This window comes from Bolinopsis microptera, chromosome 4, assembly GCF_026151205.1.
Source record: "Bolinopsis microptera isolate Bmic1 chromosome 4, MBARI_Bmic_1.0, whole genome shotgun sequence".
Taxonomy (NCBI): Eukaryota; Metazoa; Ctenophora; class Tentaculata; order Lobata; family Bolinopsidae; genus Bolinopsis; species Bolinopsis microptera.
Genome location: NC_087075.1, coordinates 14,968,734 through 14,984,843, shown reverse-complemented (window position 1 = coordinate 14,984,843; position 16,110 = coordinate 14,968,734). Strand labels below are relative to the sequence as shown.

Here is a 16,110-nt window from a genome sequence, read left to right as displayed (position 1 = left end):
CTAGGAGTAATAGAGCAACTTCCTTTTTGGCAAGGGAATTCAGAATCGTGTGTTGAGCATCCAAAAGAGCATGCTCACAGGATCGGCCTGGCCGGAAGCCATATTGCCCTTCAAAGAGCGAGCCTTTCTTGTCAAGGAAGTCCATTACTCTATTATGCATAAGTTTTTCATACAATTTGGAAAAGGTGCACAGCAAAGATATGGGTCGATAGTTAGTGGCATCGGATTTGCTGCCTCCTTTGTGAATTGGTATAACTTTAGCTATTTTGAGAGATGATGGGAAGATACCTTGACTAAATGATGTGTTAATGATTATGGACAAGACTTTACAGAAGGAGGGGCAGTCTTTTACAATTTTTAGGGGTTCAATTTTAGTGTCTTGAGTGGATTTATTCTTAAGCTTGCTAATAATTTGTTCAACTTCACTTTCGGTAGTTGGTCTTACGAACATAGACTGCGAAGCTGGGCTGCTAAGGTAATGTTTAAAACCCCCTGGATCGAATACAGTACGCGCGCTGATCGCATCTTTGATTTTTGTGGCAATGTTGGAGAAGTAAGAGTTAAAGTGCTCAGCTACATCACTGTCACTATTTATGATATTTCCGTCGGCGTTTTGGAGTTTAATTTTGTTATGAGATTTAGATTTTCTGCCAAGTAGAGTGTTGATCAGCTGCCATTGTTTCTTTGAACAATCTTTATACTTATCAAATTGTGTTTTGTAGTATTTGTCTTTTGCCTTATTGACGTGCTTGTCGCAGAATGCCTTATGCTTTTTGTAAGCCTTGTAGTTTTCCTCCGTTGGGTCCACTATTTTGGCATGGAATAATTTGTTTTTACGAGCACATGCAATTTCAAGCCAGGGTAGCATAAAAGGTTTGGGGTCCTGCCTTTCAAATTTGCGGCGCACATGATTGGTTTTCACTGGGTATGCCTCATCATAATGCTGACCGTATATTTCAATAAATTTGTTATATTGTTCATCAGCACAATTTTCACGTGTGACTTCCTCCCACATTTCGGATCCAATTAATTCAATAAATTTAAGGTTGTTCGACTCGTTAAACATACGTTTTTCAATATTCATTTCATGGTCGACTCTGTGTCGTTTGTTTCTACTCCCTGCAATGTGGCTGTATTGCCCAAGTGAGATAGTAACAAGAGTGGCTAGATGATCAGACAGGTCAACAGTAAGAACATTGCAGCTGTGTGTGTGTTGTACGTTATTGCTGTAAACATGATCTATAAGAGTGGCACTGTGATCAGTGATACGTGTGGGACGTGAGACTAGCTGAAAGAAACCGTATTTAATCATAGTTTCAATCAAATTTTGACAATGTTTGTCAGTATCATAATGTGTAAGATCTACATTGAAATCACCGACTAATATAGTATGTTTTCTCGAGTGCCTTTCCATGCCGTGTAATAGGGAGTCAATGAGTTTGTTAAAATTATCAGGATTTTTTGATGCTGGTGACCGATATATATTGACGATTATCTTTGTTTTGTTAAAGCCTTTGCAGTTATGGAGTTTTACCAACATGAATTCACCACTCTTGTCTGTCACATCAAAGTTTTGGGGAAAGAATTTTTCAATATTTTCAGACTCGCATACGCGCGTATTGATATAAATTGCTAAACCCCCACCACGACCAGAACTACGTATTGGATCTCGTAACAGTGGTTCATAAAATCCCTCAAGCACTAGGTCATTAATACCATTAGGAAGCTTATCCTGCAAGAGATTAGTCTCGTTAAAACAAAGGACATCATACTTCGAGTACGTGAATATATCTTCTCTTAATTTGTCTACGTTTTTAAGAAGTCCCCGTATGTTTAAGGTAAATATCTTAAGATCACATGCTCCTGACGAACTTACATTTGTCGGCTCCATGTAATTGCAGCTAACTAAAATATCAGAAATCTCATTCCAATATTCGAGTTCCTGATCTTGGTCAATTGTATTTCCTATTTCGTTAATCAACTGATAGCGATCGTAGGGATTGTGGATTACGCCGGTGTGAGTATGTGTATGTAATGAGTATAGCTGATAGCAATGTACATAGTATCCCGGGATCATATTTTCACAGCAATTTCTGCATCCTAATAAGTCGGAGTGACATTTGGTATGTACTTTAGATTCGCACCAGTGGCAGGTTTTCAGGTTGGCGGGGGAGTAAATCCAGCCATTACAGCATGTGCATTGAACTTTAAATTTAGGACCTATGACGGGCCCTTGTCTCGGTGGCTTTGCCGAGGGGCATGCATTTACTGGTAAGGCGCTGGAAATACAGTCATAACATATCCAGGCAGAGCCAGAATCTACAATTATTTTTGCCTCAGACTTAGATAACTTCATGCATTTCATATGTTTTATTTTGTCGCAGTGACTGCAAATTAGGAACGAACGTGCTTTAGGAATACGTGTATTACATTTGTTGCAACGCTGAGATTCGTACATAAAACTATGAGATAATGTATTATATTCGTTAGTATTATAGTTATATTATGATATATTTAAGAGAGTATAGACTTACTATTAATACAAAATATGATAATAATAACGTGACCTAGTCAGATACTTCTAACGAAGACTTTCAGTCCTGTGTGTAGAAAGTACCGTGACTTATCTACAGTAATTAAGTAAACTTCACCTTTACCTAATGACAGTTAAATTATACATGATGTGATATACATATTATAGTAACATGAGATAAAATATAAAAGTTAGAACAAAACAAGTTAGAACAAAACAAGTTAGAACAAAACAAGTTAGAACAAAACAAGTTAGGACAAAGCTGCAAAATTCGGAGAGTGAAGTTAGATAGAAAGAGAAACTAAAACAGTCCCAGTCAATTCCGGAGAGTGAAGTTAGATAGAAAGAGAAAGAGAAACTAAAACAGTCCCAGTCAATTCTGGAAACTGGAGACTGCTCATCATGTGTAGTAGAGTTCTATGCGTGACGTTTTGCTTCAAACACAATCTAATTGCAATGAAATTGGGGTGTGTTTGTGACGAGAGTGAGGCAATAACACATAATAACAACATTGTGAAGACAGGACGTCATTTTGTAGACTGGGAAGCACCATGAAATGAGGTGTAACATACCAAGAGTTACTCAATTAGTGACGACAATTTAAACCAGGCATGTTAAATGTCAGGTATATACAAAACAAAAGCTAAAGTACAAGCAATTAACAGGTATAATTACCTTGGTTCGGAGCTGACCCCGGGAACGTAACTCCAGATGTAGTTACCCGCACACCGTCCGATCTCAAACAAGAACATGGTTCTAAAAGGTTCTAAAAGGTTCTAAAAGGTTCTAAAAGGTACAAATAAAACGCACGCAGGATCCGCAAAATACAGTATCAAGGCTTAGTAATGAGCAAATAGCAGAGGGCCTCAAGGTTGGATAAATACTTTCACTTTGCTGGACATAATAAGTCCCGTGACGAGGGAGGACAGCCAGCCGGGAGCGCGCGCCGCCATCACGTGGGCTGTTTGTGCACACGTGATGCGCGTCACGAGCCCACGTGGCTCCCCACGTGGTAGCGTAACTCGACCACGTGACCCACACAGTAATAATGTACTCACTCTTGCTCAAGAGTCACGAGGTGCGCGCAACAGCCACAAGTGGGCAGCTCTCTCGACCAATGAGCTCCCTCCAAACACCCAGCCACGATCACGTGCTGTAAACGACACACCACGTGACCGCTCGATAATTACATCTCGCAGCACGCTAGGAGAGGCCAAATATCAGGTGATTCGAGGAAGTTGGCTCGACGTACTAGCCGGTGCGACACACTTTCTCTCTCCCTTACAAGCCGTCAATTTGGACAAATTCTCGGCTTCTTCGTTTACTTGTCTCGCTAAATTATCAAGCGAGAAGCCTAATCATGCACTTGTGGTGCCCTGTTACAGGTTAATTAGCAGAGAATCAACAAGTTAGAGAGGAATTGTCAGGTGGGGGATAAGCTCAGATCTTATTTTAGTTGGAGACAGCTCTTGCGGAGGAGTGCTGTACTGAGTCATCAGGTACATTCTAACAGGAAGACATAAATATATCTTGGAGATTAGCCAACTCTGCCAGGTAAACAAAGTGCTCTGGCACAGCGGGCACAGTTTGCAGAGTTGGGACTTGGGACGGGGTTAGACACGTTGCAGGGAAGCCTGGAGCTGCTTAAACTTTAAACATGAACTTAGCTTCCGTTTAAACGTGTGAGAACAGTGTTTAAAACATGGTTTAGAAGTGTATGAAACAGTTAATATTATGAAGGAGCATGCTTTAACTAACGCTCCGTTTCATATCAGCTGGCATTTTTAATTACAAATAAAGAACCCGGGCCAGATGAGAATGAGGTGATCATGTTGTTACGCTCACTGAGCCCCCTTAATAGCCTGCATTTCCTTTCTTTGTTGGAAATCGAATTGTGTGGAGGAATTAAATTAGGATGGCGCCCTTTAACAGGTAATCTAATCAAGGAGCAAAATAATAACGGTATAACATCTGAAAAATAATAAAGTATTAATAACGGGATTTTACTGTAGTTTGCTTGATTATTGAGTGAGGATAATTTGGCGGTGTGCCAGTTCATGCAAAGTGGCGTGATTGTTGCTGCGTGTTGTGGAGTTGTAGGAAGAGTAAATATTAGCAGTGTAAAAGGTGTACTCAGAGAAACCGGTTGGAGGTGAGTAGGTGACAACAGTTTTGGAGGGGGTGACGGGACGTCTTGTACCTTATATTGCCGACAAATCCTCCACTAATTACAAGATCAGGTTATCAAGTGTGGGAGAAAGGGGGGGGGGGGGGGCGCCCGGGGGAGAAGAGGGGGGGGGGAGAAGAGTTACTTTAATAGAAAACAATTCTATTTAATAGGTCATGTTGCCGAATGAACTGTTAACGTAAATAGAGTTATGTAACATATGTCAGCCGTACTTATGCATTTGTAATTGAATAAGCAGACAGGTATCCGGGCAGCTGAGATTTGTTTCAGATATGTTAACTCCTCCATAATATTACTGTTACATACACTTCATATTTATAATATGGGAGAAGGGGAGGAAGGAGTCGGAGAAGATATGGGAGAGGCTGGGGATCAGGGGAAACATTGGGCATGTTTGGTGGTGTTAAGTTGTGTTCGAGACAAATAACCGAGGAAACATTTCAAACATTTGGGTGAAGATGTTAGTTACTAATTACAAAGTGAATTGTTAGGCGACAACAGATTGAGTTTGGTGGTTATTTATAGAAAATACTCAGTGAACACAGATTGAAACATTGAATTCGTGGTTTATGAAGGAAGCCGATCTGTGACATCAGTGACAGGATGATTAAGTTGAAAGTAAAGCGTAGAGTAATGATAAGTTCTGAAGAAAATAAGTTCGCGACAAATATCCGGGCGGTTTAGTTGTTTTCAACAGGCTATTTTTAGATTGTTCGCGATGAATAGCGTAGTATACGATTTAATCTGTGACTTAAATTGAATAAAGTCGTTGATAAAGTTGAGAATTTATTGTTTAGCAGAACGCCAGCCTGTCGGGGCTAACTTTATGCATTGTTTGTCAACTAACCCACTAAGATCTGTTCAAAACATGGGCTGACGCAGTCAACAAACAAAACTAAACGTTCGCGAAGTTTCATTTACAGTTTCCTTACGTCAACAGTCGTACAAGTGCTGCAAAACAATTGGACAGGAGATGCTGTGAACCCTGAACAACACTGTATGTGTAACTATAGTAACTAGTTGATGAGTTGCATGTGTAACTATGGTAACTAGTTGTTGACATATGTGTCACATGACCGGCATTCTACAGAAAACTAAGAAAGTAAAGACAATATACTGGGTAAAATGGATACTATTCTTGGTATTTGGTGATAGTACTTGGCATTTGGATTTGATAATTTTTCTTTTATCCGGGTTGGTGCAATCAATAATTGACGATCTAGGGCAAATTCAGGAATGAACCATGACGCAATGAACCCACACTTTTTAGGACTGATTCGATGCAAGCTGACTATGTCTTATCTCTTCAATGGGGTTTCGCTTTCACAATGACGTGATATAAACCTACTTCCCCCATGACGTGGTCTAAACCTACTTTCACTAAGACGTTATCTAAACCTACTTTCACTATGACGTTATCTAAAGTTAGTTTCACTTTCACTATGACTCACAAGGTACCGAGTCAGATATCGGACGTTTACAACACTGTAATCAGAGCTGTCACGTGATGCACAAATCACAGATTACACGCGCTAATAATAATCTACCAATGCTAATAACAGTTGAATTAGTTTTGCCATGACCTTACGATTAGTTTGGTATTAACTATCAGAGAGAAAGCGGCTAGAATTGCGGTTCATTTGCGGTTCCTGATGACATGTCTACTACACCTGTAATCTGTAATCTGTCACGTGACTGAGTACCAGACTAAACTACTAATAGTAAATAGTGCATGTTCTGTTTCCATGACATTACCCTGGTTGCTATGACATTACCCTTCACGGCATGATCTCAACAGTGTCCAGAAAACAGTGGTGCTCGGTTTCTCCAGAACTCAATAATACATCTTGTAATAGATGTGGATACTGGCGGGGAGGTGATCTTGTAATAGATGTGGATACTGGCGGGGAGGTGATCTTGTAATAGATGTGGATACTGGCGGGGAGGTGATCTTGTAATAGATGAAACTAATAACATCAAGTGTCTAGAACACTGATTGGCGTGACTCCATAACATCATGATGCACATCATCAAACCTACAACTTAAACTTATGACTTAATACATACGAACAGCGGAGTAGTGGACACGAGTACTGAGACGATAATGTACAGATAATAATGTGGTAACAAATTAAACGTGTTTAATATGAGGGTAAGTCCAGGACGGTAGGTTTCCAGTCGGGAGATTTACATTTACAGTCGGCAGGTGAGTGTGGTGACTTACACACGTGTTAAGTCACGTGTTAATACACATCACACGTGTTATGTCACGTGTTAATACACATTACACGTGTTATGTCACGTGTTAATACACATTACACGTGTTATGTCACGTGTTAATACACATTACACGTGTTATGTCACGTGTTAATACACATTACACGTGTTATGTCACGTGTTAATACACATTACACGTGTTATGTCACGTGTTAATACACATTACACGTGTTATGTCACGTGTTAATACACATTACACGTGTTAATACACATTACACGTGTTATGTCACGTGTTATGTCACGTGTTATTAGGATCGTTATAGTAAGACCCGTGTCTACACTTGAGTAGTCATTGAATCTCTATTAACAATGTGAGAATTAATGAACAATGGTGTTTGATAATGGGGTTTGATAATTGCTGAGGAGACATATGAGAGAAAGTATGACCCACATTGAATACGATGAGAGAAAGTTCTAGAATAATTATCATAATAAAGCATAATATTAATATAATAAAATAAATAATTATCCTCACAATTCACACAACCTCGTTAACTTTCACATAACCTCTTTAACCTCTTTTAACCTCAATAACCCTTACATAACCTCTTTAACCTCGTTTAACCTCAATAACTTAACCTCATTTACCTGAAGGCTCTGGTGAGGAGTTTGGGAGATGCTTTAGGAGATCCAAACACCATATTCAATGTCTCTAATAGATTCGAACCTTCTAGACTCCTAGACTGCGAAGTTGCCATGATCTCAGATATTATCCAAGATACAAACAAATATCACGAACTGATCAAAAACTTACTCCGCAAACTATAAGTTGCCATAACAACGCACACACACTAAAATGAAGAAATTACCAAAGCTAACTACCAACAATAGTGTAGATAAGATAAGAGCAAAAGTTAATTACGAGATGATAATGCGATCAAAGTTGCGAATATTTACAGCCATGAAATGAAATATGGTTAAATTTATATTGTTCGCGGTAATTCTTGTCGTGATTTCCAGAATCTTCGTAATCATAGTTAACTGTTAATCCGGTCAAATTCATCCATAATTGGCAGCCAACTTTATCAAATATGAGGAAGCATGGTAGCATTTGCTCAATGTATTGTGGTGCAAGTGACTCAGGTGCCTTAAAATTAAAAAGGCACACGACTAAGTGTCCCTCTAAGAAAAGTCTCTATTGCACGTGCTGATTATTGCACGTGCTGATTATTGCCAAAACAACATTTCGCAGAGATTTTGTAAAATATGCGAACTAGCTGAACCATCACTCATTGCACAGCAACATAAACCACGGTTACAGAACAAGTCCGGTGAACTAATAAATAATTGTAATACATAATTTTAACACAGTTCTAATAACGTTTCGGCTCTTCCATAGGCTGTTGTCATGACAACTGACAAGAGAAGTGCTATAGGTGGGGAGCATGGCACTCTGTACCACGTGTCATTATGCTACATTATGTAACCATGGAAACGCGTGTATTTAGAGGTGCGCGTGCGGTAATCGGATTATGAGTAAAACTGCTTGGTAGTGCTGTGGCTGCATTTGTTGCACATATTATGCGCAAACACGCAACATTAATTTGTATTATCGTACAAGAGAGGGGTACACCGGAAAAATTAGTCGCTCAAATTTGTTGTCGTTTCTTGAGATATTTAACTTAAAGAACTGTGCCATAATTTGAAATCTTGGCGGGAAATGGCCCCTACATTACCATTGTGTGCGTTAAAGATAAGGGTCATGAAGGCATGTATAGTAGACTATATGACATTTGATAATTTGAGTCCCATTTAAAAAAGATAAGGATAAAATAAAATATGCAAGGCGAAATGAGGACTTGCCAAAAGACATATGAATACTCGTATCCTAGAGATAAAGCGTAAAGGATTGAATTTCAAAATATCCAACTCAAATATCAGCACCGTGCATTGTTTCAATTTTAACAAACTTTAAAAAGCAAGTTCATGATTCTATAAAATACTCAATAATATTTGTTTGGAAGTTAAAACTCTACTTTTCATTAGGTTGGTGTCTGATATCTACAATAATAAAATTTCGTGATCACCATGGCAATCACATGACCAAACTATCGACGCCGGTCGCCTATGTCATTGGCAATGTTGTTACCATGGTTACTAATGTCATTAGCAATGTTGTTACCAGGCTATGGTTACTAATATCATTAGTAATGTTGTTACCATGGTTACTAATGTCATTAGTACAGTCCTGTCCATAATGTATTTAATCAATGGACGATTGGTCGTCCATTAATGCTATAATTCGTTGTCGACCATCACAACCAGGTAATATCCACAAATTTGTGAACGATCAGAAATGATTAATCAGTAAGCCTACCAGCCTAGATTAAATTCCTAACTTTTTGTGCATCAATTACTTACTAATTACCCCAATAATTATTTACTAATTACCCCACTAATTGTTTACTAATTACCCCACTAATTATTTACTAATTACCCCACTAATTATTTACTAATTACCCCACTAATTATTTACTAATTGCCCCACTAAACAGTACCTATAAATAACACTAATAAACAATTCAAACAGTGAACAATTGTGTAGAACTAACATGAAGTATGCGAAATATTAGAGCCTGCAGTCTGCACTCGACCTGGACAATCCCTAAAGTTTTACATTCCATTAAACGGGAGAGAACACATTACATGCCCGGTCTATATATCAAGTATATTTTACACAAAGCCAGCTATCTAGATTAAGATGATCGCAATCTTCTGCTTAATTTTAATATAAGTTGTAAGTAACTTAAACGGAATTTATCCTTGTACACATTAGTCCAATAGAGTCTAACAGAGTCTATAGTGAAAGTGTATATTTGCAGGTTGCACGGGCCAAATCAAATACCTTCCCTTCTGTTGACAGAACAAAATATGCCGATATGCTATTCAAATAAACTTCACATTTAAATACAGAGACGATCCCATAAACAATATCCGCCTCATACCGAACCCACATTTATGGTCAAAACATTAATTCCGCAGAGTAAACAATAACCCACAATAACGATACGAAAGTAAATAGAAAGGTGATAAATAGAAAGGGTAAATAGAAAGGCGCTGGGAAAGGGAAGGAGGTAATATTGTGGAGATGTTTATAATGTGAAAAGTGCGTGCTAAACAAGGTATAAGTGCACGTGCTAAGGATAAGTGCACGTGCAAAGGATAAGTGCACGTGATTATCATAATACTGCTATCAGGTGGTGGTCATGATTTTGCGTTCAAGAAAAGGACTAGTTAACGACCAGGTGGATTATTATTAAAGAAATTATCAAAGGGATAAATAGTTTTTATTTAGGATTTAAAACGTGATATGTATTCCTCCGCAAAGTTATTTTGATATTATACTTATCCGGGTATAAAGCTTTAACATTTTCTTATAATCTGCGATTAAAATCCTCACCCGAAAAATAATGTCAAAATTTATCATCATAAATGCATCGTGAAATGCTACAATTCGAATTAAACGATCATATTATGATATTATGATATTATGAAACAATTTCAAAATGGTAAGTATCAATTGAAGGTTGAAAGACAGACACGAGATATTCTGATTTGGCGGTGATCACGTGACATATACATTCCTCCGCAAAGTTATTTTATAGCTATTTATTATAGTTATTTACCTGTGATAGTTCTTAAGCTGTAGAGTGCGGCCGAATCCAATCGTGTAATTCCATCTCATCACTTTCAGAGGAAAGCAGTATTTAAGACATTTATGGTGGTCGTAAGATATAAAATTATAAAAGACTGAATATTCTATATTAAGATTTTATTTTCTATATTTAAATTTTATTCTTCAGCAGCATATTCTGCAGATTTTACAGCATGACCGATGTCATTCACAAATTTTAATGAAATAATTTCGGAAATAAATAGATTGCACGTTCCACTAAACACTAAATACTGAGCATACTTAATGCAGAAATATTCAACTTATGGATAACTCTGATTTAGAACAAATTTAGAACTAATCGACAAGGCATCAACCGTTAAGTCACAAAACATTACTTACCACAAAATATAGCAAACAACAAAAACCATGGCCTATTATCACTACGACCACAATGACAAAACGACGCATAAGAAAACCCTTTCAATGTAAAAACCTTACCAATGACCAGCACTAGACAAATCTGTGATCGCTTGAGAACTTGTAATTGCAGACGATACCATACGGCGTGTACAAGGGGGCCACTTCATTGAGAGAGAGAGAGAGAGATAGAGAGAGAGAGAGAGAGAGAGAGAGAGAGAGAGAGAGAGAGAGAGAGAGAGAGAGAGAGAGAGAGAGAGAGATAGAGAGAGAGAGAGAGAGAGAGAGAGAGAGAGAGAGAGAGAGAGAGAGAGAGAGAGAGAGAGAGAGAGAGAGAGAGAGAGAGAGAGAGAGAGAGAGAGAGAGAGAGAGAGAGAGAGAGAGAGAGAGAGAGAGAGAGAGAGAGAGAGAGAGAGAGAGAGAGAGAGAGAGAGAGAGAGAGAGAGAGAGAGAGAGAGAGAGAGAGAGAGAGAGAGAGAGAGAGAGAGAGAGAGAGAGAGAGAGAGAGAGAGTAGTGGGGAGAGAGCGGCCCTATAGGATCCCTCTAACTCTATAGGATCTCTCTCTAACTCTTCCAACAATCCTAACTCTCTTATTAGATAGCCTTTACGCGTATCTCTAACTTCCGTATTAGCATAAAGAATGTAAGTTATTTGTAAAATCTTTAGGCCGATGGGAAGAAGCAATGTGACAGGACAATATGTGGACTATTATTAATGTTTTGACGAAATCAGGTGCCTGTTGAGTGCTGATAGGTCTACAAGGACTATCCCTACATTCTACAACGGACTATCCCTACATTCTACAACGACTATCCCTACATTCTACAACGACTATCCCTACATTCTACAAGGACTATCCCTACATTCTACAAAGACTATCCCTACATTCTACAACGACTATCCCTACCAACTGTAAACAGTTTCCTCCGCCCTCTCTGATAATCTGATGTACGAACTACTACCACACAGCTACTGGTAACCATTAACCAATACAACCATAGCAATAACTACTAATGTTAACAAAACTTTTAAATGTTGATCCTAGCACTGGCTCTGGAACATTATTTTAAACAATGGAGCACTTAAACTGGTCCTGTACTCGATTGTTGTAAACCATTAATATCATGGTAGTAAAAAAGATAGCCTAAACTCAGGATTGACCCTCCTTACATTGTAAATTCAATAATAAACTCTCTCACAATACTATTGTAAAATCAATAATAAACTCTCTCACAATACTCTATCAGTATTTCAATACTTTACAAACAATGCTCCAAACAATGGCAGAGGACTCTAGCGGAGGCATATTTGTGTGACACGTGACAGCAATCAACCAATCAGCATCCACTATTGACCAACCACGTGACAGCCAAAAGTGGAAGCTGATTGGTTAATAGCTATAGAGAACTATAGAGGGGAGGTAGAGATGTAGACTACGCACAGGAAGATAAGTCGTGCTAACTGGTCACCCAAAGACAGAGAGAGAGAGAGAGAGAGAGAGAGAGAGGAGTATCTGAGAGAGAGAGAGAGAGAGAGAGAGAGAGAGAGAGAGAGAGAGAGAGAGAGAGAGAGAGAGAGAGAGAGAGAGAGAGAGAGAGAGAGAGAGAGAGAGAGAGAGAGAGAGAGAGAGAGAGAGAGAGAGAGGAGTATCAGAGAGAGAGAGAGAGAGAGAGAGAGAGAGAGAGAGAGAGAGAGAGAGAGAGAGATAGAGAGAGAGAGAGAGAGAGGGAGAGAGAGAGAGAGAGAGAGAGAGAGAGAGAGAGAGAGAGAGAGAGAGAGAGAGAGAGAGAGAGAGAGAGAGAGAGAGAGAGAGAGAGAGAGGAGTATCTGAGAGAGAGAGGTGACAGCTGTTAATGGGGGAGCGGTGGTTGGAAGGGGCGTGCAGTGCAACTTGTAGTGCGGTTTATAGAGTGGATTATAGAACAATGACGTCATCAAGGACACATTTTTGGGAAACAGTGTATCAATTTGCAAGCGAATCTGAATCTGCAGGCGAATCTGAATCTGACATATTTTGTTTATTAGGTAAAATGCAAGCGGTGCCTTTAAGGGGCATATTGTACTCAAAGAAAGGGAAACGATTACATCCGTGTCATAAACCATGGCAAGTTTGTGTGTGTTAAATCGTGACAAGTTTGAAGGTGATACATTCTTAGGAAACAGTGCTGCAGGTATGGAGCAGTGAATCGGTGAATTTGGAATTTTGTAGGGTTTATAATGTAAAACGCGAGCTGTGCTTTTACCTTTTACACAGTTATATTATATAGAAGTGATTTTAGCGTTTAGTGAAGCAGTATATCTGTTTTAAGTTGTAAGTTTAAAATAACATGTTTTATTAAATAACGTGTTTTAGTGAAGTTACAGGTCATGTTTACACATGCTTACAGGTACAGGATACTGTTATACAGTTACAGGTGCATTTGAGTATAACAACTTGTAAAATAGGTTATCGGAAGAGTTATTTTGTGGAAAAGGGAGTTACTGTTAAGTGTTAAGGTCTCCTCCTAGTTACTGTGTGGTGCAGTACAACAGATAGGAGGATTCCTTAGCAAGTACAAGTAAGCAAGGTGTGTGGTGATGTTAAGCAGTTGCAGTAGGCTAATGATCGTGACTCTGGAAACATGCCCCCCCCCCCCCCCCAAACATGCACATAATATAACTCAGAGTAAACTACAACTACAGTTAACGGATCTGCAGAAACTTCTACAGCTCCTTCTTTAAACAGTGGTGCAATTACGTAGTTACCCGAAAAAGAACAATAGTGTAGTCTGCAAAATAAGAGGAAACACCAATTGGGGGCAGCTGAAACCGCTTTGAAAAGCTAACTTTCTAAATTTAACCCTTAGTTAATCCACAACGAGCGGTTAGTCCGGATACTAAATGTTTAGGTCACGTGACCACGAAAACCAAGCGAGATCAGTCAAAGTCACCTGCACTGTGCACTGCAAGCACTGTGCACTGCAAGCACTGTTCACTGCAAGCACTGTGCACTGCAAGCACTGTGCAATTCAAGCACTGTTCACTGCAAGCACTGTGCACTGCAAGCACTGTGCACTGCAAGCACTGTGCACTGCAAGCACTGTGCACTGCAAGCACTGCAAGCACTGTGCACTGCAAGTCGTTGTGCGGAGTGTATCTCAATGAGGATCTGTATGAAGATGACGTCTTGGTTTAATATAAGTGTTCTTTATATCTGATTGCTAGCTTGGTACGTAAAGAAGTGTCTGTGTGTAACACTTGCTGTACCAGTGTACCAGTAACTGTACCAGTGTACCAGTAACTGTACCAGTGTACCAGTAACTGTACCAGTGTACCAGTAACTGTACCAGTGTACTAGTAACTGTACCAGTGTACCAGTAACTGTACCAGTGTGTACCAGTAACTGTACCAGTGTACCAGTAACTGTACCAGTGTACCAGTAACTGTACCAGTGTACCAGTGTACCAGTAACTGTATCAGTGTACCAGTAACTGTACCAGTGTACCAGTAACTGTACCAGTGTACCAGTAACTGTACCAGTGTACCAGTAACTGTACCAGTGTACCAGTAACTGTACCAGTGTACCAGTAACTGTACCAGTGTACCAGTAACTGTACCAGTGTACCAGTAACTGTACCAGTGTACCAGTAACTGTACCAGTGTACCAGTAACTGTACCAGTAACTGTACCAGTGTACCAGTAACTGTACCAGTGTACCAGTAACTGTACCAGTAACTGTACCAGTGTACCAGTAACTGTACCAGTGTACCAGTGTACCAGTAACTGTACCAGTGTACCAGTAACTGTACCAGTGTACCAGTGTACCAGTAACTGTACCAGTGTACCAGTAACTGTACCAGTGTACTAGTAACTGTACCAGTGTACCAGTGTAACAGTGTGTACCAGTAACTGTACTACTTGTTGATATCATTACAAGCTTTTCCGGTACAAGCACGGAAGGCCAAGGGTATGTTATAATATGCGATTGGTAGAGCGATCAATGATTAATGAAGTTGAGCTCAGTATCCAATCATCTGACTTCATGTAAAGGTCCGCTTCGAACATCGCAAAATGGTCACCATCGTGATTGTGTTCTAGCTATGCACTGAAATGGGGGTATGGCTCTCCAAGATAAAGTAAGGTTAAGATATTAGGGATGGGCTTTTGCGTCTGTTAGTGTTCGTTTCTAAAAGTATACATAAAAGACGTTTGGCCACGTACGGCCACAGAAATGATTGCATTTGTCAAGAGGAAGATATGAATTGAAAATGTTAAATTCGAGATATCTTCCAAGAACCAGATATGAGCAGGATACAGCGAATGCAGAGTTGCATGGAACAATGCCCTTTCATGTCGTCATAGAAAACGAAAATATCCAATATTGCTCGACCAAGGAAACAGAATTATTAAAATTACTTAATACAAAAGTCAGTGTTCTAAAATTAACGGTTGATGTCAAATTATGCCTTGAACTGTTGCAACATGTTGGTATGATTAAATATTATTTATTGAACAATATTTACGCAATTAACCCGACGTGATTTAGCACGTATTTGAATATGGGGAAGTCCGGATGAAGCATGATAAAATAACTTGTAAGTTGCTGCTGCTTAGTTTACTGAATTAACAAAACACTAAAAATTACGTTGACAGTTAGCATATGAAATATGGAATTTATTTTATTTTTTATTTTATAACAAATTAAAAGCAAGTATTTTCCTGACAATTAATAATTCTTTGGTGAAATTTCTTGAGTGGAATTTCTTTCATTGCAAGATTCCGTCCAATCAGAATGTCAAATTTCGAACTTATTTTGTTCATAATTTGCATAATTTGTATAATGATTATATTCTGGCATTTAATTTTTTAAATCATCAAACTTTAAAAGTTTAACATTATATTCCAACGCCCATAATAATTGTACCTTTTATTCATAATCCTTATTAACTAATTAGATAATTAACTAATTGACTAATTAGCACATAACTTACATGAAAAGGTCCTTCATTAGCCCTTTTAACTGGTAGTGCAGCAGAGAAAACAGCATTTCACCCTCACTCAACAACAACAAAAACGCACAAAAAATGTCCGGTATTTT

General features: G+C 38.8%; 1 protein-coding gene across 6 annotated transcripts in view; it reads right to left on the bottom strand.

The window, feature by feature from the left end:
- LOC134814240 (uncharacterized) overlaps positions 1-16,110 on the bottom strand; it is a 324,724-nt gene that overhangs the window by 14,496 nt on the left and 294,118 nt on the right. Inside the window, exon 1 of one of the 6 annotated variants that reach the window (XM_063822317.1) lies at positions 16,004-16,060. The exons of 2 other annotated variants lie outside the window; for them this stretch is intronic. In XM_063822317.1, coding sequence (XP_063678387.1) covers positions 16,004-16,059 — 56 coding nt within the window. In that variant the 5' untranslated portion in view covers position 16,060. Of the gene's footprint in view, positions 1-3,208; positions 3,436-7,586; positions 7,683-10,624; positions 10,699-16,003; positions 16,061-16,110 lie in introns of those variants that run through there. 3 more of the 6 variants (XM_063822316.1, XM_063822314.1, XM_063822315.1) reach the window with 3 other exon arrangements.